The sequence below is a fragment of the Vigna radiata genome, unplaced genomic scaffold, assembly GCF_000741045.1.
Source record: "Vigna radiata var. radiata cultivar VC1973A unplaced genomic scaffold, Vradiata_ver6 scaffold_184, whole genome shotgun sequence".
NCBI classification, from domain to species: Eukaryota; Viridiplantae; Streptophyta; class Magnoliopsida; order Fabales; family Fabaceae; genus Vigna; species Vigna radiata.
Window position 1 is genome coordinate 372783 of NW_014541999.1, and position 21705 is coordinate 394487.

The 21705-nt window shown below is 35.0% G+C and overlaps 2 protein-coding genes across 2 annotated transcripts; both read right to left on the minus strand.

Annotated features, from left to right (window-relative positions):
- Positions 1 to 258: 258 nt before the first annotated feature.
- On the minus strand, positions 259 to 4208 carry LOC106778823 (probable serine/threonine-protein kinase PBL6). The gene is made up of 10 exons (XM_022776328.1): positions 4037 to 4208; positions 3718 to 3854; positions 3505 to 3602; positions 2927 to 3276; positions 1752 to 2204; positions 1503 to 1663; positions 1261 to 1334; positions 1024 to 1171; positions 752 to 901; positions 259 to 452 (listed from the first exon to the last, which is right to left on the minus strand). The coding sequence occupies exons 1-10, from the start codon at positions 4206 to 4208 to the stop codon at positions 375 to 377; spliced, it is 1821 nt and encodes a 606-aa protein (XP_022632049.1). The 3' UTR covers positions 259 to 374.
- A 12406-nt stretch (positions 4209 to 16614) lies between these two features.
- Positions 16615 to 21188, minus strand: LOC106778836 (2-oxoisovalerate dehydrogenase subunit alpha 2, mitochondrial). Its single transcript, XM_014666831.2, has 8 exons — positions 20836 to 21188; positions 18399 to 18536; positions 17975 to 18315; positions 17768 to 17867; positions 17570 to 17681; positions 17282 to 17421; positions 16998 to 17183; positions 16615 to 16895 (listed from the first exon to the last, which is right to left on the minus strand). The coding sequence occupies exons 1-8, from the start codon at positions 21052 to 21054 to the stop codon at positions 16728 to 16730; spliced, it is 1404 nt and encodes a 467-aa protein (XP_014522317.1). The 5' UTR covers positions 21055 to 21188; the 3' UTR covers positions 16615 to 16727.
- Positions 21189 to 21705: the final 517 nt, after the last annotated feature.

Sequence of the window (21705 nt, forward strand, 5' to 3'; positions counted from 1 at the left end):
AATATAATCACAAAATATTTTGTCTGTTTCTTAGCTCTCAATAAAGAATGACATCGGTCAAAAATTGTTCTCTACTGTTTATTATTATATATATAAAAAAAAAGGTTATTTTGACGCGTCATTTCGTCTTTTACCATCCTAAATAATATTAAAATATTAAATTAAGCTATTTAATTAAATTATTGATTATAAAATTAATAAAATGAGTTGTAAGGTAATGAGACGAAATTAAATGATTGAGAATCAATCACTCCACCAATAACAAGTAGCAACCTTTTCTACACAGAAAATGAGAGAAAACAAACCGAAGTTTCTGCTAAATACACAAAAAGAAAGAAAATAAAGTGACTACACAGAGTATGCAGAGATGAAGCTTAGCCGTTAAAATTAGGTACAAATTGATCTTCCAAAGAGTGGAAGTGGCTACTTTCTCCCTCGAGAAGTCGCACAACCTGAAGAAAAAGTTAACATTAATTGTAATAATCTACACATAGTATGCAATATATTAGTATTAGAAGGTGAAGATCTTCGTCTCATATCAACATTATTGTTACATGTTCATGTTCTAAATAAATATAAGAGTTAAACTTAGTAAGAAATTGAATATGTTTCAAATTAATTTGGTATATTTTAGTTTTTAAATTTAAAAAGTAAATGTTAAAACAGATACCAATTTCAATTTTACATCAAAACTAAAAAATATGTAATTCAATTAAAAAAATGGTGAAAGCAATTAGCTTAAAGTAGGTACCTCTCCCATTGAGGGACGCATCTCAGGCTTCCTTTGCACACAGAAGTATGCTGCTTTGGCCATGAGGTACAGTTCATAGGTGTCATATGATTCCGCTAGACGAGTGTCAATCAGTTCATGTAAGGCTAACTTCTCTATCATTGGCTCAGCCTAATGTTTCCACACGTAATATTATTTATCAAGGTCAGTGACATTGATCATGTTCATATTGCTATTGCAAACAAGTAAAAAGTTTCTTTCAATGGTGAAAGAGGTAAACAATCAAAAGATACCCATTGTCGGAGAGATTGTTGTTGTTCTGGATTGTTGGAATTGCCAACCTGCCGTCCTGATATCAATTGTAACAGGATAATGCCATAAGAGTACACATCTGTTCCCTCAGAAACAATACCGTCTTCGGCATACTCAGGAGCAAGGTATCTACAGTAACAAACAATGTCTTTGTTTTAGTTTCTATGTTCTGAATTTAAGGTAGTTATAGTAACCAAATCTTGAACAAAAATTCTCACCCTAATGTGCCCATTATCCTTGTTTGAGGAGTTTCATTACCAGTCTTCCATTTAGCAAGGCCAAAGTCACCTAGCTGCATTTATAATCAACACACCACTTAATTCAAAGCACACTTTAATGCCAAGACAGAAAAGAAGCCTCTCAGAGAATGATTAAAATATGAAGTTTCCTAGTTATGTAAATCTTGTGAAACCAAAACATTTTATATCCATGAAACTTGTCTTGTTATATGATACCTTACCATGGGAACAATATCGTGGGTGAGAAGTATATTGCTTGGTCGCATGTCCCGATGAATAATAGGACCACCACGGCATTCCTCGTGTAGAAAACGCAATCCCTTTGCAATCCCAATGGCAATAGCATACCTCTGGTGCCACTCAAGAACTGCTGCCTTATTTTCTACAGAAATGCACTCATAAAAGTTAAACCTCATTGGGTATAGAATATACTTTTGAGACTCAGAGTAAATAAACTATAGCCAACTTACCAAATAAATGCCAATGGAGAGACTTGTTGCAAATATATTCATAAATGAGGATGTTTTTCCTTTCTTTGCAACAATAACCCAACAGCATCACTATATTCTTGTGTCGGNCAAAACTTAAGACATAGACCTCAGAATGAAATTCAGAAAATCCTTGTGAACTTTCTTCTTTCCTTACCTTTGCCGCAATTTGCTGTCCATCTTTAAGCACGCCCTTGTATACGTGACCATAGCCACCTTCACCTAATAAGTTCTCCTTTGAAAAGTCATTTGTTGCAAGTTGTATGTCAGAGTAGCTGAACTTCATTGAGTCTGAGATAGATAACTCAGTTCTTGTCCCACAGCCAGTACAAAGAAGCGGTGCATCTGAATGTTTTGGCAGAAAATCACTTTGGTTTGGCTTATGGTCAATCTGAGAACTAGTGAGATACCTATATTCTCCTTTAATGCTTATGCCTGCATCAAAGTTAAAACTCCTGTGTATTACAAAGGTTCAACTTTAAACAAATGCGATAGGAAAAACAATGGATGTTAACCGTCAAAAACATCGATCTCTTCTATATTCAACTTTTGTACGCGTTTTAAAATGGTACAACGAACTTAAATACACAAAACCAACAGGTTGGTTCGTTTGGTATTGGAATCTGTCTTCATAAATAAGGTTTTAGGTTCAAAATCTTCTAGATTAACAAATTGCAGAAATACTCTGTACCAATAATAACTTAGTTATAAACAAATAAGTTTCTATTCAACAAAACAAAAAGTAATCATACTTAAGCTACAATAATAAGAAGGATTAGTCCACAACTAATTACAAAGCCAACTTTCTTCCCAATTTAGAGGAAATCATAAACTGCATTGACATTTAATCTGATATATGACTGAAACAATCTCAATTTCAAACAGTTCTAATTTTCTTTCTCCAGTTTATGAGATGCAATTAACTTACTGTTCATCATTCTATCCCCTTCTCAGCAAGAGAATGAAATCTATATTTGTTTCAAAATTTAACTGTGAGACGTTAAGTAAAAGTGAGAAACTGTATCATGCACAGAAAAAGATGCATAAATTCATGACTACACAATGATTCCATATCATTGCAAGAAAAGCTATTACATGCGTAATTCCTAAAACTTGTAAGACAGGCATAAAAAGAATTAAACAGGCTTCCTGATCACCTGATCTTTCTTGCTTAGAAGAGGATCCAAATTCTGATACGGAACTGTAATCGCGCGACCTGTTAACACTTGACTGCTTCGTATAGCTCCTAATCGTAGTACTGGTATCAGAAGCAACTATAGAATGGGGATAGCTTTTGAAAGAGACAATTGAGTGCTCAATGTCTTCAATACAATGACAATCTGATAGCGACACAAACTTTGATAAAGAAAATACAAACTTTGTTGCTGTGACCTTTGTGTCATGTGTATTATGAGATTTCCAAATTTCCAGAGACAAGTCATCTTTAACGAGTGCAACCTTACATGGCAACTTGTTAAGGTGGTATCTAAGGTCGCGCCGAATATGTCTGTTCCAATTCACCCAATAAAGTTGAAAACCATTAGAAGAAAATAAGCAGGAAACTAAATAAAGTGATGATTTTTTTAACAAAGTTTCAAATGCAAACCTATGCACTGCTATTTCCATATTAGGAGAGGACAAATTTATTGGATAATATCACCATCAACTAATGGAAATCATCGATCAGTCAAATGCAAGAGATAATGGTTATTCACAATCTGAGAGATAATAATACCTGTCAAGTATTATCCATGATGCATTATAGTTTGTAATCTCCTGTAAAACAACTTGTTTAATTGGAAATCCTGCGGTGACTTTAATTTCAATAGTAGCCTGCACATCAACTTACAGAAAATATTAGTAGTTGGGAGCATTGTTCTAATTGCAGAGTTATGGCATGCATTTGTTAAGAGTACTTTGGAAGCGCTCTAGAACTTAAATAATGTACCCCTTCTCTTTCAAAATCTTCATAACATGATAAAAGCTCATTAGCATACGTATCAACTTTCTTTTTGACTTCTTCCTCCATTGTACGAAAGTTGGTTCCAGCAAATGACTCGGGACATGCTAATGTCTGGTACCCCACTATTAATCCAAAAGGAGGAAAACAAGTCATGCAATGAGCACTCAGAAAATTGAAGGAACAATCTATATGCACACAAACTGATGCAGATCAACAAATGATTGAAGAGATAATATCCTCAACGCATTGGTAGATTCATTTCTCTATCTCAAACAGATTAAAGAACTGCAATATTAACACTTACTGGGGTGAGACACTTTGTGCAACACACAAAGCACAAGCAGCTTGTCACCATGAGAGAGAAAGGAACCCCTGGACCGGACATGATCAACAACGAGTTTGATCTCGTTTTCAGTGCGGTCCCTTGTGGCATCACATGCAACCACGACGTAAGAAGGAGTAGGAGGGCTTTCCATACTCAAATTATTATTCTATTCCCTAATTAGAAGCACTGCACGTGTTGTGATGATTGAGGTTAAAGCTTGAACGTTGACACGAAATGTGGTGATGCAGAAAAGCACATAATACGGTGATAAGTTGAATAGAAGAAACGATGGTCGAGTTTCAAGACAGAAGCATTCTCATGCCTTGTATGTCCAAAGCAGCGCCAAGTCATGTTTTCTCTGGCTGTGGAGGTTGAGACAATACCAAGATAATATGCTTGAGCATATTCGGGGAGAGAGATGAATGGAAGGATGCTATGCCGCCTTGGACAGTGCCAACATGGGGAAGAGTACGAGGAACTTGAAGACAGTTTTTGGTAACTGTTTGCTTGGACATGCTTTTCAAGATTCCAGATTCTCTACTTTCTTCACTTATAAAGTATTTGAACGTTATTTCTCAGCTTAAACTATTATTCCGATTCCTGTCTTCTCAGCGTTGACGCAATCAGCATTCGTTTCTTTCACAAAACCAACAAGCATAAAAGAGTATTAAAAAGAGCAATGATACACTTTTACCTCGATTTTATGTATATCTATTGTATATATTAGTTTTTTTTTTTTCGTTTCTTTCTCTTTTTATCATGTATAATCTATAAATATAGAAATATTGTATATTTATCACGTATCAAAATTTAAAATGTGTCATATGTGAAATTAACATCTATATTTAACTGAAAAAGTCTATTAATTTTATTTAATATATATTGGAATTTAATTAAACAAAAAAAAGTATAAGAATTAAAGTGAATCCTATAATAACTAAATTATTAATTAAGTCATTTCTTATTCAACACCTTCCTATACCAATAAAATAATACTTTTATTTAAAATATAAAATAATTTAAGATGAATTAATTTTAAAAAGTACAAATATTTATTTTTTTTAGGTTTAATACTTATTTTAGTCTCTAGGTTTGGTAAGTGAGTTTAAAGTGGTCTTATCTTTTTTCAGATGTTCACAGTTGTTTCATATTTTATAAAAATGGTTTAAGTTGTTTCTTTTTACTTCTCTTCTGTCCAAAACTGAATGAGTTGTTTAATTATTGATTGTTTGACACGCTAAGGTCAATTATCCTTTATCTTAATTTGGACACCCTCCTCCTTCCTCTCCTCTGTTTATGGGTTGGCATAACAAGGAACCTTTCTTCTTTCCTTCTTCTTGTTCTAGCTCTGTTTATATTAGGGCTCTGAATTGGGGTTCTATTTTTGGGATTTTGATCTCACGACGTTGCGTTTCCTTCATTGGATTCTGTTTCTGTTTTGTTTTCTCTATAGGTTGGTGGCACAATGGTTGAGGTTCTTCATGATCTTATGATTTGGGAATTTTAGGGTTTTCGTTTGGGGTTGTGGGTTCTAATTTGGAAATTTCTTGTCTCTTGTTTCTCCTCTGCAAATTTTATGCAATTTGGAGGTTAGGATTTTCGAATATGGGTTTTGTTTTCTTATTTCAAGTTTTAAGATAATATGAAATATTCTGATCTTACACTTTTGGGGTTTTACACTTTTGGGGTTTCTTTTGGAATCTGTCATCTTATGTTTTGGGGTTCTTTGGGTTCTATTTTTGAAATAAAGCTTTGATGGTGAATTGCTTTTAACATAATTGAAATTTCCCTTAACCTTAACTTTACCTTTTCCACGTCATTAACTTTTATTTATAAAATTTACACCTTAATCTACCTTAATTTGTCATGCAATCAATAACGGGACATCACATCGTATTTTGGTTAGAGGACAAAGTTTTTATCGTCTTAAGCAAAAAGGACCAATTTCAACCATTTTTTACAAAATATGAAACCACTTTAAACACACTTGTCAAACCTAGGGACGAAAATAATTTGTTATTAACTGTTATAAAGTAATAAGAAAATTAAGAGGTGTTCACGTAAATTTTTCCTTTCTATAAATATATTTTTTATTTTCTTTAGGTGTATAGTAAGTGTTGATAAACTTTGTTTACAAGAATATTTTTTCGATAAAAAGACCAATTTTATGTATTTTGATAATATTTTGCATAAAACATAACAGTAATAATATTTATCATATTTTTTTCCTTTTTTATATTTTTTTAGTTTTTTTCCAAATAAGTCATGTTAATACCTCAAAATCAATAATCATTCGTTATCACATAAAAATTTATCAAAAAATAAAATAATACAAAGCATGAGAATCATACTAAAGCGATAATAAAATTTATATTTCATGATATTAGAGAACAACTTTTACAGAGAGATGAATAGAAAAGGTGAACGTAATCTGAATATGCCTCGTACTCATTAATCAGAGAGTGTGTAAATTTATACACCAGAGTTATGTAAAATAGATACACAAATATAAAGATTAACAGACTTAACTGTCAGCATGATAGTTTACATTAACTACTATTTGAAAAACTCATAATGCTAATGAGGGCTATTGAATTAACTTTCCAATACACCCCCTTAATTCAGAGTCTTCAAAGACAACACTCCAATACTTGATCTGAGAAATTTGAACCTTTCCTAATTGAGAGATTTCGTAAAAATGTCTGCAAGTTGGAGCTCGGTCCGAAAATGTTTCAAAACAATCTTTCCTTTAGTTACCATATCGCGCAAGAAATGATACTTGATGTCTATGTGTTTGCTGCGACCATGACTGACCGGATTTTTCGCAAGGTTGATTGTTGATGTGTTGTCCAGGTTTAGTTCAACACAGTCCATAGTCTCTATTCTTAAATGCCTAAGAATTTCACTCAGCCATACACTTTGACACACAGCATGACAACCAGCTACATATTCAGACTCGCAACTGGACAATGCTATGACATTCTGCTTTTTGGAACTCCATGGGATTGGAGCACCATAGATGAAGAATATGCTTCCAGATGTGTTCTTCCTGTCATCTTCATCACCACCAAAGTCTGCATCTGAATAGCCCACAAGCTTCAGTTCTTCACGTTTCTGACCTTGCTGAAATAGAATGCCAAAATCCTCAGTTCCTTTGATGTATCTCATCATTCGTTTTGCAGCAGTCATGTGGCTTTTTTTAGGATTACTCATGAATCGACTCAATAATCCAACTCCAAACATGATATCTGGATGGCTGTTGCATAGGAATCTCAACGATCCAACCAGTTGTTTATACCTGGTTCCATCTACACCTTCTTCTTCTGCATTGATCCGTAGCTTCTTGCCAACCTCGAGTGGGGTTTCGGCTTCATTGCATTTGTCCATCGCGAACTTGCTTAGATGTCTTTTACATACTTTCTCTGGTGCATCAGCAGCCCTGTAGAGGTCTTAGAAAATTCCATTCCCAAGAAATATCTAAGTTCTCCCATATAAATCATGTCAAACTCAGACTGCATTAGCTGTTTGAATTCTTCCAATTCTTCCAAGCTCGAACCAGTCAGCAACAAATCATCAACATAAAGACATACGATAAGGACATTGTTGTTTTCGTTTCTCTTCACATACAGGCTGTGCTCCACTGAACATCTATCAAAACCTTTGTTGTCAAAGAATGCATTGATCCTCTTATTCCACGCACGAGGGGCTTGTCTCAATCCGTAGAGTGCTTTATCAAGTTTATAAACTTGATTCTCTCTTCCTTTCTTGATGAAACCCGGAGGCTGTTTGATATACACCTCTTCCTCGAGAAATCCATGCAAAAAAGCAGATTTCACATTAAGAGCAATCTCTAAAGCATGCTATAGTAACAACTATACGAATTATTTCTAACCTTCCAACTATACGAATTATTTCTAACCTTCAGTGAAATCTATGCCCTCTTTTTGTAGAAATCCCTTGGCCACAAGCCTAGCTTTGTGCTTCAACACAAAACCATCTGGGTTTATTTTCGTCTTGAAGATCCACTTCACGTCTATACTCTGCTTGCCCTGTGGTAAATCCATCAACTTCCAAGTCTTAATCTTCTCGATAGATCTTAATTCTTCAGTCATTGCAGCTTTTCAAACTGGTTGAGACAGAGCTTCGTTGACATCCATGGGTTCACTCCCGGCAATCAAAGCTAGATGTATTATATCTCCCTCTTCATCAACTCTAGCGTCTGAATATATTTCATAATCATTTAGTCTTGAGGGTTGCACCACAGATCTTCTAGGTCTTGTTTCGATGTTCATTGTCCCAGTGTTTCCTGTATTATCTGCTGCTACAGTAGAGTTGTCTACTGCTTGAATAGATCCATCAATCTCGACATTTCTGTCTTCTTTGTCTGACAGCGGTATGCTCATAGAAGTGGTTGACTTCTTCATGTTGGTTTGGTTGTATTTCCAGTTCCAGCTTTCATCTTCGAGCACGACTACATCTCGGCTAATGGTTATTTTCCTTCTGATTGGGTCGAACAGCCTATAAGCTCCTGTGGAGTGATATCCCACAAACACCATGGCTTCTCCCTTGTCGTCAAGTTTTACTCTTCTCTGATCTGTTACATGACAAAATGCTAATGATCCAAAAATTTTAAAATGTTTCACAGAAGTTTGCTTACCTGTCCAGGCTGCATGCGACACATGGTTTGGAAGGCGTTTGGTTGGACACCTGTTTAATACGTGAACAGCTGTCGCCAGTGCTTCTCCCCACAACTCACGAACCACACCCTTCTCCTTAAGCATACACCTGGCCATGTTCATAATGGTTCTGTTATGTCTCTCAGCTAACCCATTGTTTTCTAGTGTATAGGCTGCTATCACTTCGTGGATTACTCCATTTTCTTGGCAGAATGCTTCAAATTCTCTAGAAGTGTATTCTCCCTCACCATCCGTTTTGATCAGTTTAATTCTTCTTTCGATTTCTCCTTCTGCTTGCTTCTTGAATTGTTTGAATATTCTCAGCACCTCATTCTTCTGTCTCATGAAAAACACCCATATCATACGGCTGAATTCATTAACGTATGTTACAAAGTATTTATTCCCTGCTATTGTTGAAGGTTCAATTGGCCCGCACACGTCTGAGTGCAATACTTCTAGTCGTTCCTTAGATCTTGATTCGAGTTGTAACCTGAACGGCCTCCTGGATTGCTTCCCAATTATGCAAGTTTCACATTCTCTACGTGGTTGAGTAATGCTTGATAACTCATATGCCATTTCTTTGCTGTTCAGTTGCTGCAGATCTTTGAAATTTAGGTGTCCGAATCTAAAATGCCATTTCCAGCTCTCGTCTTCTTTCACAGAAGATAAACACTGTAATGTCTCAATTACATCCAGACGAACCTGAAATGTCCGATTTTCGAATCTTGCACATTTCATAATCAGATTTTTACCTTTGTTATATACTTCCATCTGCGCATCATCTCCCATGATGACAGTGTAACCCTTCTCTGTCAGTTGTCCTACACACAGGAGGTTGCACTTCATCTCTGATATGAGAAGAACATTTTCAAGCGTTGCATGCAGCCCGTTCTTTCTTTTGATTTTTATCGTTCCAATCCCTTCTAAACTCAACGTGCGGTTGTCGGCAACTCTGACTTTACTCTTCTTGGATTCATCTAGATTCATCAACCAACTTCTGTTATATGTCATATGATTAGAACAACCAGAATCCACATACCAGGAGTTTTGTGCTATCCCGGTGTCCTCTGTGTTGGTGGCAACCATGAGGATTAAAGGTTCTGACTCGGATTCTTCTTTTTCTACCACATGAGCTTCTTTGTTTTGAACCCTCTTGTTCTGGGCATTCTTATTAAACCAACACTCGTAAGATAGATGTCCTTTCTTACGGCAGACAAAGCATTCCATATTCTTTTTCTCTTCTTTTGAATATTGCTTCCTCGGGGTATTCTTTCTATCTGTAGAACTGTTTTTCGCTTCTTGATCATTTTTGTTTTTCTTCCATTTCTTCGTATCTTTGCCCTTCCCATTCCACTTGTTTGATTTCTTCTTTTCATCACCAGAAATATGTTGAATCTTCAAGGCTTGGTCATCGCGTTTCTTCCTGCCATTTCTTCGCATTTCATGAGCTTCAAACGCACTTTGCAATTCTTCAATCCTAAGTTTCTCCAAATCTCTAGTTTCTTCAATGGTTATGACAAGATGGTCGAATGCAACTGGCATTGATCTCAGAATCTTTTCCATTATCATTGCATCTGTAAGTTTCTCCCCGCAGGCTCTCATCTTGTTTGCCACTGCTATCACGCGACTGAAAAACTCGTTCGCTTTATCACTGTCTTCCATCTTCATGTGTTCGTATTTTCTGTTTAGGGCTTGCAACCTAACCTTCTTGACCTTTTCTCCTCCAGAATGGCGATGGACAAGAATGTTCCATGCCTCCCTCGTTGTCACAGCATGCTGGATCTTTTCGAAGTTTGCATCGTCCACGCATTGGTGTATTATCAACAATGCTCTGTCGTCTTTTTCCTTCTAGTCTTTCTTCTACTCTTCTTTTCCAGAGGCATCAACCATTGGATCTCCTTCGACCACATTGCTGACCTTCTGTACGCGGAAAACCACCCGCATCTGGGTATGCCAACGACTCCAGTTATTATCTGTGAGTATTGGATAGTGCAGCGTTGATAGTTCCGCCATTATCACAAGCTTCTTCAAGGCTCAAGAATGTCTGAAACTACACTTTCTTGGTAAGACGCAAAACAACCCTCAATTCCTCGTTTTCGTAACCTATGCTCTACGATACCACTATTAGAGAACAACTTTTATAGAGAGATGAATAGAAAAGGTGAACGTAATCTGAATATGCCTCGTACTCATTAATCAGAGAGTGTGTAAATTTATACACCAGAGTTATGTAAAACAGATACACGAATATAAGGATTAACATACTTAACAGACTTAACTGTCAGCATGACAGTTTACGTTAACTACTATTTGAAAAACTCATAACGCTAATGAGGGCTACTGAATTAACTTTCCAATACATGAAACATAAATAAACTGTTAATATTGTGAGAAAAATTTAAATAAATACAAAAGGTTAAAACATTAAACTAGATATGTTTTCCAACCAAAGTCTCTTAGAGCATTCTCTCCAAACATGCTTAAAAAGTGAAAAACTATGAACATATTCACTTTGACTTTCTTTAAAAAAAATCAATGATGGTATTACTCATATGTTTCTTAGATTTAATTTTGGCTTAAATACTTTTTTGGTTCCTATTTTTATCGATTTTATTCAATATGAAACTTATTTTATCCGAATTTTCAATGTGTTGGAGAAGCTGACAATAAAATAATAAAGATCCTAAACAAAAGATTTACTAATGTGTGTAGACCACTATCTTTAAAGACTTATCTGTGGTGTATTACGCAAGCTCCCTAGGATACAACTGAAACTTCTTATAATTTTTTGAGGATCTCAAAACTAGTAAGCATCTCTAAAAAGAGAGAATGAGAGAAGAGTGGTTTTTTATGATGTATGTTGGACCGAATGAAGTGATCCTCTATTTATAAAGCATGATGCAACTATCTAGGTTCGAAACTTGTGGGAGTGTTCCTCCCTGCACCTCACCTCCTTGTTCTTGCACCTCCAAATTTACTCATTTGTCCTTCATTTAATAAAGTCAAAGCATAGTTAATGATTATTTAATTATATCCCAACCTCCCTGCGCCCCCCTGATAATGCTAATTCTTACCATTATTTAAGCATCATTTTAGTGGCAAAATCAACTCCTTCATAGCTTTTACTTTGTTTTATCCTCACATTTAGTGTGTTTTCTAGTTTTCTTGTGTTTATTTAGTATATGCTTGTTTTTACCTCTAATCTCTATGTTTGAGTGTGTGAAATAAAGGATTAGGAAGCAATTCTAGTGGAGGAAAACAAGCAAGAACTCAAGAGAACATGTTTTGGGACCATAATTGATNAATTTGAAGCAAATACNCATGTTGGANGCCTTCGGAATCGCGCAAGAGCCTGAATTTTAGAATGTTGTCAAAGCTGTCCGGGCTGGGGCGCCCCCAAAAGGGGGCTGGGCGCCCCTGGCTGCTAATTTTCTGCAGATATGGCGCCTGGGCGCCCCCAGAAGGGTGCTGGGCGCCCCTGGCTGCTATTTTTCTGCAGATTTGGCGCCTGGGCGCCCTGTGGGGTGCTGGGCGCCCTTTGACTTGTTGTTTTGTGTTTTTATGGCGCACAGGTGCCCTAGAAGGGGGCGCTGGGCGCGATTTTTCGCTGATGTGTCAAAATTGGGTTATTTAAACATGGGTCTCGCGATTTTTGGTCATTCTTCTCCTCCTACACTTCATTCTTCACCTAGAGAGATTGGGAGAGGCCCTTGGAGGCTATTTGGGGTGTTGGGAAGCTCTCCCACTCCTCCTTGGGTNTTCAAGCTTCTTCAATGGTGATTTTTCCCCTTTTGGGTTGAGGAAGAAGATGGGTCACAGATTGGAGATGGAGATGCGAAGGGGAGGCGCAAATGGAGCATGGAGCAGCTGCCAAGAACCTTGGGAAAGGCTTTGCATCTTCTCTTTGGTTCCAATTTCTTTCCTATTTCTTCAATATTGTGAACCCTAAGTTCTCCTCCATGGAGGGCTTTTCCTATTTATTGAGATTAGATGTAATAAACTGAATCTTGTGTATTTTGTGATGTTAATACATATGCTTTTCCATTTCAATGTTAGTATTTGATTTTTATGCTTAATGCTTGTTGTGGCTTGATCACCCATGGCTTGAATTTTGGTTCTTGATATATTGGAAAATATGACTTGAACTTAGAACTGAAATTGAACACTTAATTGATGGAATTGAGTTGTTTGTAAATGCATGAGAATGAAGTGGATGAACTCTAGTCTTGACAAATTGTAAATACACTATGTTAAATTCCTTGCACACCAACTGTTTGATAAAAATACTAAAAAGAGTTTCTTGTGTTTTTGTGCACTTTGATGTCTAATTGAGTTATAAAAGGAAGAATTGTCATGTGTTGCACAAGTCTCTTGGGAAAACGATACCTGGTCTTACCAGTTTTATTACTTGAACGATTTGGTACACTTGCCAATGAGTCAACACCCCCACACTCCCTTCGCGGTTCCTATCAGCATTCATTTTTAAGGAATTGTTTCGCATTCAGTTTTACTGTTTGATATACATTGCTATTTCTGTTTCTGATCTGTGGTGTGGTGGTGCTTGCTGGTCATGGTGATACTTGGTGGTGGTGATCTCGACATTGGAGGAGAGGAAGATGAAGAAGATACAGCTCGTGAAGGTTGCGAACTGCGTTTCGCTTCAGCCACAGTGCGAAGTGTGTTTCGCTTCAGTCGCAATACGAACTGCGGACAACAAAGATGCACCCCCAAAACAAACCAACCGCAAATCCACCTGCAGTTGCGAGCAGCCGCTGATCCAGTTGTGGAGGCACCAGATCCGCACTTCGTAGTGCGACAGGTGTTAATTGTCCATGCACCCTCTGCTCCAACTGTAGTGACAAGGGCTGAATCTGCATCTCCATCAACGCCCTATTCTCCTCCTCTAACCCCACCGTCTCTCTCCGGCACCCCACCATCATAAATTGTTCTAGAAAAATCTCACCTTTGACCACATTCTAATTGCCTTCAAAATGCCGCAAAGGCGAGAGAGTTAGGGTGATGTGGCAGTGTGAGTCGATGGAGCGGTGATGGTAAGCACGGCGGAGTGTGAATTGATGAACCTAAAAAAATGGTAAGAAATGAGAGAAGAGGAGAGGAGGGGGGAGGGGGGAGGGGAGGATGGAGAAGTGCCAAAGAGAGAAAGAAAGGGGGGTGTAGCATTTCAGACATGAAACACGGCAAAGTATGGGAAGAGAAAGGGATGATGATTTTGTAAATATGAAACGCGTAAGAGAAAAATTATTTAATAGGGATACAGTTGAAAATATAAGAAAAAAAAGAGGTGCAGGCTGAAGTTGGTGAGGTGTAGGGAGAACTGCTCAACTTGTGGATCAATCCCGCAAGGGATGCTGGTCAAAAACCGTTTCAAGAGAATTAAAAAAACAAAAAAATGAGAACGATGCCTTCACTTGTGGGAAAAGATTTTGTAATCCTGAGCTTTACGGTTTGATCATGCAATCTTCAAAATTGTTTTCTCTAATAAACTTTTGTAATATATAGACTTTTTTTTATAACACAATATGATCCATATTTTAGTAAGTTTTGTTCAATTTGGTCTTTTTTATAACACTGTCTAAATTGTTAATGGAAATGAGCCATGGGTGCCACATGTTTTTATGGTTTTTTTAATTATTTTTTAAATGTTTTCTTAATTTAAAATAGTTATTCACGTGTCAAGTAAACATTATGTCATGTATCATGTATCAAGTGAGTGTTATAGTTAATATTAGTGTCATGTCAATGTCATGTGTTGGTGTCTTGTATTGAATTTAGTCCAATTTTTTTTAATTTTGTTTAATTAAGTCTCGATTTTAAATTTTAGAAGGAAAATTCTTCATTACTTTTGAAATTAGATGATAAATTCTTCATTATTTTTAAAATTGAAAGAAAAATTTTAATTTATTTTTAAAATTAGAAGGAAAATTCTTTATTATTTTTACAATTAGAATAAAAATTTTAATTATTTTTAAACTAATTGTAACCCTATTTTTGACATCTAGAAAAAAAAATCAAACATAAATCTAATAATTATATTCCAATAATATGATTAGAGTTAGTTTAAAAAAAAATACTTAATGTGACTTTTAATAAAATTTAAATTTGACCTCAATTTAAAAGAAAATAAAATTCGGATTGAATTAAATAAAATTAACAAAAATTTAAATTAAATGAAATGCAAAACACTGACATGTGACATTGATTACACATCTTACGTTCACATTGACCTAACATGTGTCACTGACCTATAACACAATGTTAATTTGTCAAGTAAACAACTTTTTTTAAAGGTTTAATCATTCACTAAGTCCCTATTTTCGCGTGGAATCTCAATTTAGTCCCTTTTTTTTCGTTTTCTCAATTGGGTCCTAATTTTTCAAAAATTGCATTAATCAGATCCTTTCCGTTAAATTGGGGGTAACGATATTAAGTCTGTGTGTGACGTGTCACGTTGTATTGAGTTCATTAACTGACGTGGCAGAGTGAATTAGAGCAGATTATTGTTAAATTTTTTAACGAATTATAATAATTAAATTTTTTAAGAAAAAATAAATAAACCAAAATGAAATAATACTAAAATGAAAGTCATAATCCAAAATTGTTGTCTGNAATCTTCTATTCTTCTATTTTCGAATTAGGGATTGGGAGAGTACATCTAGGGTTCGTCCAAAAACTCAAACCATTTCTGAAATTGGGGAATCAATTTGGGAATTTAGGGTTAAATANATGTTGACNTTGACAGAGAGCCTGAANTCGTCGTCGTCGTGGGAGTAAGATTCTTCACTGAACCAGTAGCTGCCCTATGACAAGTTTTGTGCTTTTCATCACATTATCTTTCCTTGAACTGGGTTTTGAATTGCTCCTCTTCCCAGATACAGCTTTCTCTGTCTTGGCAGGTGCATCTTTTCGGTATACAGAGAGTGATCGGAGTTTGATGCACTGGTCGGAGAGTTTCTGCAGTGGTGGGTCGCGGAGGGATCAATTTCTGAAGGGTTTTCGGTCGGGGAGGGAGCGGTCGCGTAGGGAGGGGAGTGTGTCGTCTTGGCGGAGATGGTTGAAGGATTTGGATGAAAGGGAGAGGGTGGTGCGTTCGCCCAAGGGTTTGAGAGATGTGAAGTCTCCGTCTTAGTCCAAAGATTTTGTTTCGGTGAAGAAAGCTGAAGAGGAGTTATTGCAGCAGGTGCAGAGTGGGAGTAGTAGTGAGATGGAAGAAGGGGAGCTTGAACCTGAGCCCCAAACGGAAATGGTTGCTCCTACGAGTGAAGACTTGTCCCCATTTGTTACTTTGGAGACTGATGAGAGGCAAGTTCAGAAAAATGAATATCACCCCAATGATGATGACACTCTCAATCCCTAATTCGAAAAAATAAACCCCTAATCCCAATTTCTGTAATAACCTGCTTTTGTTCTAATTTAAAAAAAAATCAATTAAAAAAAATCAATTACCACGTATTTAACACTGTCAGCCACATGAATATAACAGATTGACTCCAGCCTCCATGTCACACCCACACTTAACACCGTCACCCCTAATTTAACGGAAAGGATATGATTGATACAATTTTTGAAAAATTAGGACCCAATTGAGAAAACGAAAAAAGAAAAAAAGACTAAATTGAGATTCCACGCGAAAATAGGAAGTTAGTGAATGATTAAACCTTTTTTAAATTAGAAAAAATTTAAGAAAAAAAGTAATAAAAATATTTAAAATTTTTAAAAGAATCACAAATTGATATCTTCAGATAACTATTTAAACAATGTTACCAAAAGAGACCAAATTAAACAAAATATATCGAAATAAAAACCATATCAGCAGAAAAAAAAAATGAGTCTTACGTCAGACAAAAATATGAACTAAAATAATATTTAAGAAAAAATAAAAGATATATACCATAATATAAGAACACTCCATCCCTTTATTTTACATTTTGACAGTGAGATTTAGAATACAATTCCTTGTTTCGAATTGGCAATATCTACAAAGGAACATCAGAAGGGTAGTCCTTCGGATGCTTCTCGATGGATTTCCTTAGTAATCTTTCTTGCTCCTGAAGGTTTGATGGCACTTGGTCATAGACATCAGTGAACATGTCCTCGAGTGGAGGTTTTTGTGCTTTCTCTGCCACCTGAATCGCTTGCATTAGCTGTACAATAGTAGCATAAATCCAGAAAAAAAAAAAAATGTCAGAATAAGTTGGCCAGAGCAAATTGGACTAAATTTCAATATGAAAAATAAAATTAATAACCTGTTTCCTAATACTGCTTCTAAGCTCCAATTCATCCTTGTCACTCCACCAACCATTCCTTTCCACCCATCTCTTGAATCTACTCACAGGATTTCTTGCCATCTTCCAATATTCAATCTCATCAATTGCCCGGTACTTAGTTGAATCATCAGATGTAGAGTGATGTCCTACTCTATAAGTGAGAGCCTGAAGGTTATATAGCACTTATCATGAGATTGGTGGACACTAAAAACGGGAGTGGCATCAAACAATGATCATCTTAGCATGAAGGGAGCTCAACATACCTCAATTAAAATAGGTCTTTGTTCTCTAATAGCGATTTCTCTAGCAGTGTGAACTGCACTATAAACTGCAAGAGCATCATTTCCATCTACTCTGATACCCCAGATGTCATAAGCTTTACCTTTCACTACAATTCCATCACCTAACCACACAGGGAAAAACATTTGTTTCCATCTGAAACAAATCAAATACTTGAACTTGATATATTTGATAAAATAAAAAGAGCATACTTGGATACACGATAAATACTTATGTAAAAGAGGAAAATGAAAAGTTCATTGTATCCATACTTCGAAATTGTTCTTGTACAGGTGTACTGATGGCCCATCCGTTGTTACGACAGATGAAAACAACAGGGGCATCCATCACAGCTGCAAAATTCATGGCAGCATGAAAATCTCCCTGCAATTAATGATGTGGTCAAGTAATAGCAATAAGCACGCGGTGTTCCATTTTGTTACTAGCTAATATGGTTCGTCACCACTAACCTCACTGGTGCCACCATCCCCACAAAAAGTGACTGCACATGCACTTTTGCCATCCATTTTAAGAGAATACGCAGCCCCCACAGCTTGAGGAAGTTGTGTTCTGAAATTCTTGCAAAACAATATCAACTTTTTGAGAGATGATGTCACCAATGAATGGACAATTTAATGAATTGCAATTATTCAAACATATTGTGGACTGTATCTTACGCAATGGGGGATGAGACTGTGAAGTAATTGTGCTTGTTTGATCCATAATGTATGGGCATCTGTCTGCCTTTCCCCAAATCATAAGTGTTTCCAAAGCACTGATGGACAAATTGTTGCAGTGTAAAACCACGCCACAGTAAAACTCCAGGTTCTCGGTACTGAGGCAATACGATATCATCAGGAGCAAGTGCAGCTGCGGATGCAATGTTAACTGCTTCTTCCCCCATTTGCGTGACATAGAAGGAAATTCTGCCTTGCCTCTGCACTTCATAGAATATGCTGTCCATAGTTTGAAGAGTGACCATGTGAGAATACATCTTCACACCCATTTCCTTGCTAACCTGTTCAATTATCATTATTCAATCATCACATAAGCGAAATGTAAACTAAATTGGATTGAGAGTGGTGGTCTGAACTGAGATACCTGCACATAGTTGCTGTATTTAACGAGCTCACCATTGTCATCAAGAACACGATAACAGGGCACCCTTTTCTGAGCAGTCTCAGAAATGAATGTCATTTCAGAAGTAAATCCAACTTTTCCTCCAGGAAAATCAATCGCCTGATACGCCAAGAATTTCGGAATATCAGTGGGTTAACATCAAGAATATTTTATTTTAAGCAATATACTATTGCCTTGTTGATATGTCTTTGCTTTATTATTTTAAAAACAAATATTTTTTGAATGAGTATTATAGCAATCTCTAGTTTTCTAATTTATTGATATGGTTTATTTTAATTCCTTTATTATTTTTAGTTTAATTTTTTATTTCAAGTTTTTAAAAATATTTAATTTAGTAATTAATATCAGGAAATATTTTATTTTTTTATATTTTAATTTTATTTTTAAATATTTTTTAATTTAAAAATACAAATGATCACGTATCAGAATATAGTGTGTTACATATAATGATGCTGACACGTAATCAAATAACATACATGATCATAATCTAACACGTAATAGTTAATATTTTTAATAAAAAATTAAAATTTTATGAATTAACGTGATATATATAGAAACACGGTATTAACGTCAAGTTAATTGAAGAAACCAAATTAAAGCATTTTAAAAAATAAAAAAGTTAAATTAAACCTAAAAATAATAAAAACACCATAATCAACCAGAAAGTAACACGTCATACTAATAAAGCCAAAAGCAAGTTACTTACTGATCCTGGTAAATCACTTAGGTATATGTATTTATTTAATTAGGTGTATTTGAATAAAAGCTTTATGGGTCGTACAAAAGGACCCACTGGTCTCCAGATTGGTCCACTGAAAGGCTCATTCATTGAGCTTCTTTCATTATTTTATTGCACTAAATTCTAGATAACTCAATTTTATTTGTGATTTGCCTTCTATAAGTTACACCAGCATTGAGTGAACTATATCTAGAAAAACCAAAAATATTTAGTTGAGAAAATAAAATTTAAAGTGTTTCTTTTCTAAATTATATATTTTAATTTATGATAAATAGGGAAAATTTATTACGACTTACCATATAAAAAAGTAATAGAAAAAAGATAAAACGTTTTGCAATAAACAAAAGAAATAAAAAGTAGTTTTAAATTAAAAAAATTAAAATGAATTTTGTTTATCTTATCTATAATCAAATAAAAAATATATATGTTTGTTTTTCTTTATTTAAACGTGCTTTATCTAAACGTGCTTTCTCTACCGTCGGTTCAGTTCAATAACTTTTTTAATTTACAATTTCTGAAATAAGAGTTGAAGAAAAGATGTGAAAGGTTCCAAAATAATGCTGATTTAGACGTGAAACACACATTAACTCGCCACGTGAAACTGAAGTCTGTACGTGAAATCATTTCACTGTAGAGACAGGCTTGAATAAAATTAAATTAAATTTTAAGGAAAAAGAAAAACGGAATTTTATACGAAAATCATATTCAGTTATATTATAAAGGAAATTTTGCTAGAAGATGACACAAACATACAGCATGTCTATTCATATTATTTAATCACAAAAGACTTTGGTAATATGTAATGAATTAATTCATTATTTAAATTAGTAAATAAAGAATGTCAATATTTTCTATACCATGCCCTGAACAATAAATTTTAAATTTCAAATTTTAAATTAGTAAACAAAAGCACGTTTGACATGAATTAATCTTTTATTGCATAATTGCACGGTCCTCAACGCCATTGAGTGTTTTATTGGCTAACATCCAATCCAATCTCCAACAGTAGACTGATAACCTCCGCACGGTTTTCTAACTTATGTTTGGAACCAAAATAATCACAAAAATCATCACTTCTTATTTAAGATTTCCTTTTAATTTTCCAAGCGTTTCTTTTCAATCTTTTAGCTCTTTTTTCTACACATTACCCGTAAGGATGTAAATCAATAATTAAAAATAATTATGCATGCTAAACTTGCTATATTTATAATGGAAAATCATATTTTTTACATTAATTTTTTGACATCATTTTGACATTACACACGTATTAAAATGTGGTTGAACGATTTCAAATTAAAAAAAAATTAGTTTTTTTCTTTCAAATATGCTCTTATTTAAATTTTTTTAATTTAAAATCGTTCAATGACGTTTTGACACGTGTACAATGTTAAAATAATATCAGTGTTGTTAAAATAGTATCAGTCAAAATATCATTTTTCATTTATAATAAATTGTTACTATTATCATAAATATTAACTATTTTCTATTTTATCTCTTAAAATACGAGAGATTTACGCTAATCTGTTCTCTGACGGGAGTAAGAATGAAATATTTAGAAATAAAAACAGAAGGTGATTAAGGAACTTAAAATTTCACTAAGATTGAAATTAAAGAGTTGATCCATCCATTTAAAGGTCTGACAGAGTTCATAACACTTACCTGATTAACGTCGTCCTCGGTGACATCATGCTCCAATTCTAACTGTGCATCAGCTTTGGTTGATTCATGACGTGAGAAGCAGAAAAGGGTTGGTGAGTTTCTGTGAGGCAGTGTTGTCGATCGAAAGGAGTGGTTAAGAAATGGTAGGAAGAAGAAGGGTTTGCTGCGTTGAGGTGTAGAGAATAAGGTTCTAGACCTTGCGAACAACCACGATGCCATTGTTGTAATGTGTGGAGAAAAGATCGAAATGAAAGAGTTTGAGGAAGAAGGATGGTGATGTGTGGATGTGGCAAAGTTGTACTCACTCACTCATCAATTGTTTTCTTTAGTGAGAATGGCATGGATGGGCATGGAGGTGGCTACCTAAAAAGTTCGTATATATCAAACCTTTCAAGATGTTATCCTTGTCGTGGGACCACGTAGGATTCTAGATTGGTGTTATCTTCTGACCAAACCATAACATTTCACTTTTTTATTTTACTATTTTTTAATTCTTATCCAACACCTTTTATATAGTTAAATAATCTTAATTTTCTCCGATTTTGCGAGACTAATTTTCTCTTAACACCTTAAAACTAATTTTAAAATTATTTTTTCATACTAAATCATTAAGATTTAATTTAGATTTTATCCTTTTTAGCTTTCTAACGTGTCATTTAATACTTTATAAAACTTTTCTTCATTTTCACAAAAGTTCATTATTTCACGACACGTGTGGAAAGTTGTCTTATCAGTGGAAAGGATTGCGGATAAGTTTCTTAATATATAACATGTGTATACCCACCAACTCCATTTTGTTGTTAACTAGTTTTTTTATATGCAAAGGATAACTTATAAACATGATAAATGAAAATATAATGCTATATTTTA

What these genes read in the sequence shown, in the direction of transcription:
- LOC106778836 (XM_014666831.2), bottom strand. Translation starts at nt 21,054, where the DNA reads ATGGCATCGTGGTTGTTCGCAAGGTCTAGAACCTTATTCTCTACACCT. An exon ending in ACAGTCTCATCCCCCATTGC is followed by an intron (nt 17,868 to 17,974) that starts GTAAGATACAGT and finishes CAAGAATTTCAG; the next exon opens with AACACAACTTCCTCAAGCTG. An exon ending in GGGATGGTGGCACCAGTGAG is followed by an intron (nt 17,682 to 17,767) that starts GTTAGTGGTGAC and finishes CATTAATTGCAG; the next exon opens with GGAGATTTTCATGCTGCCAT.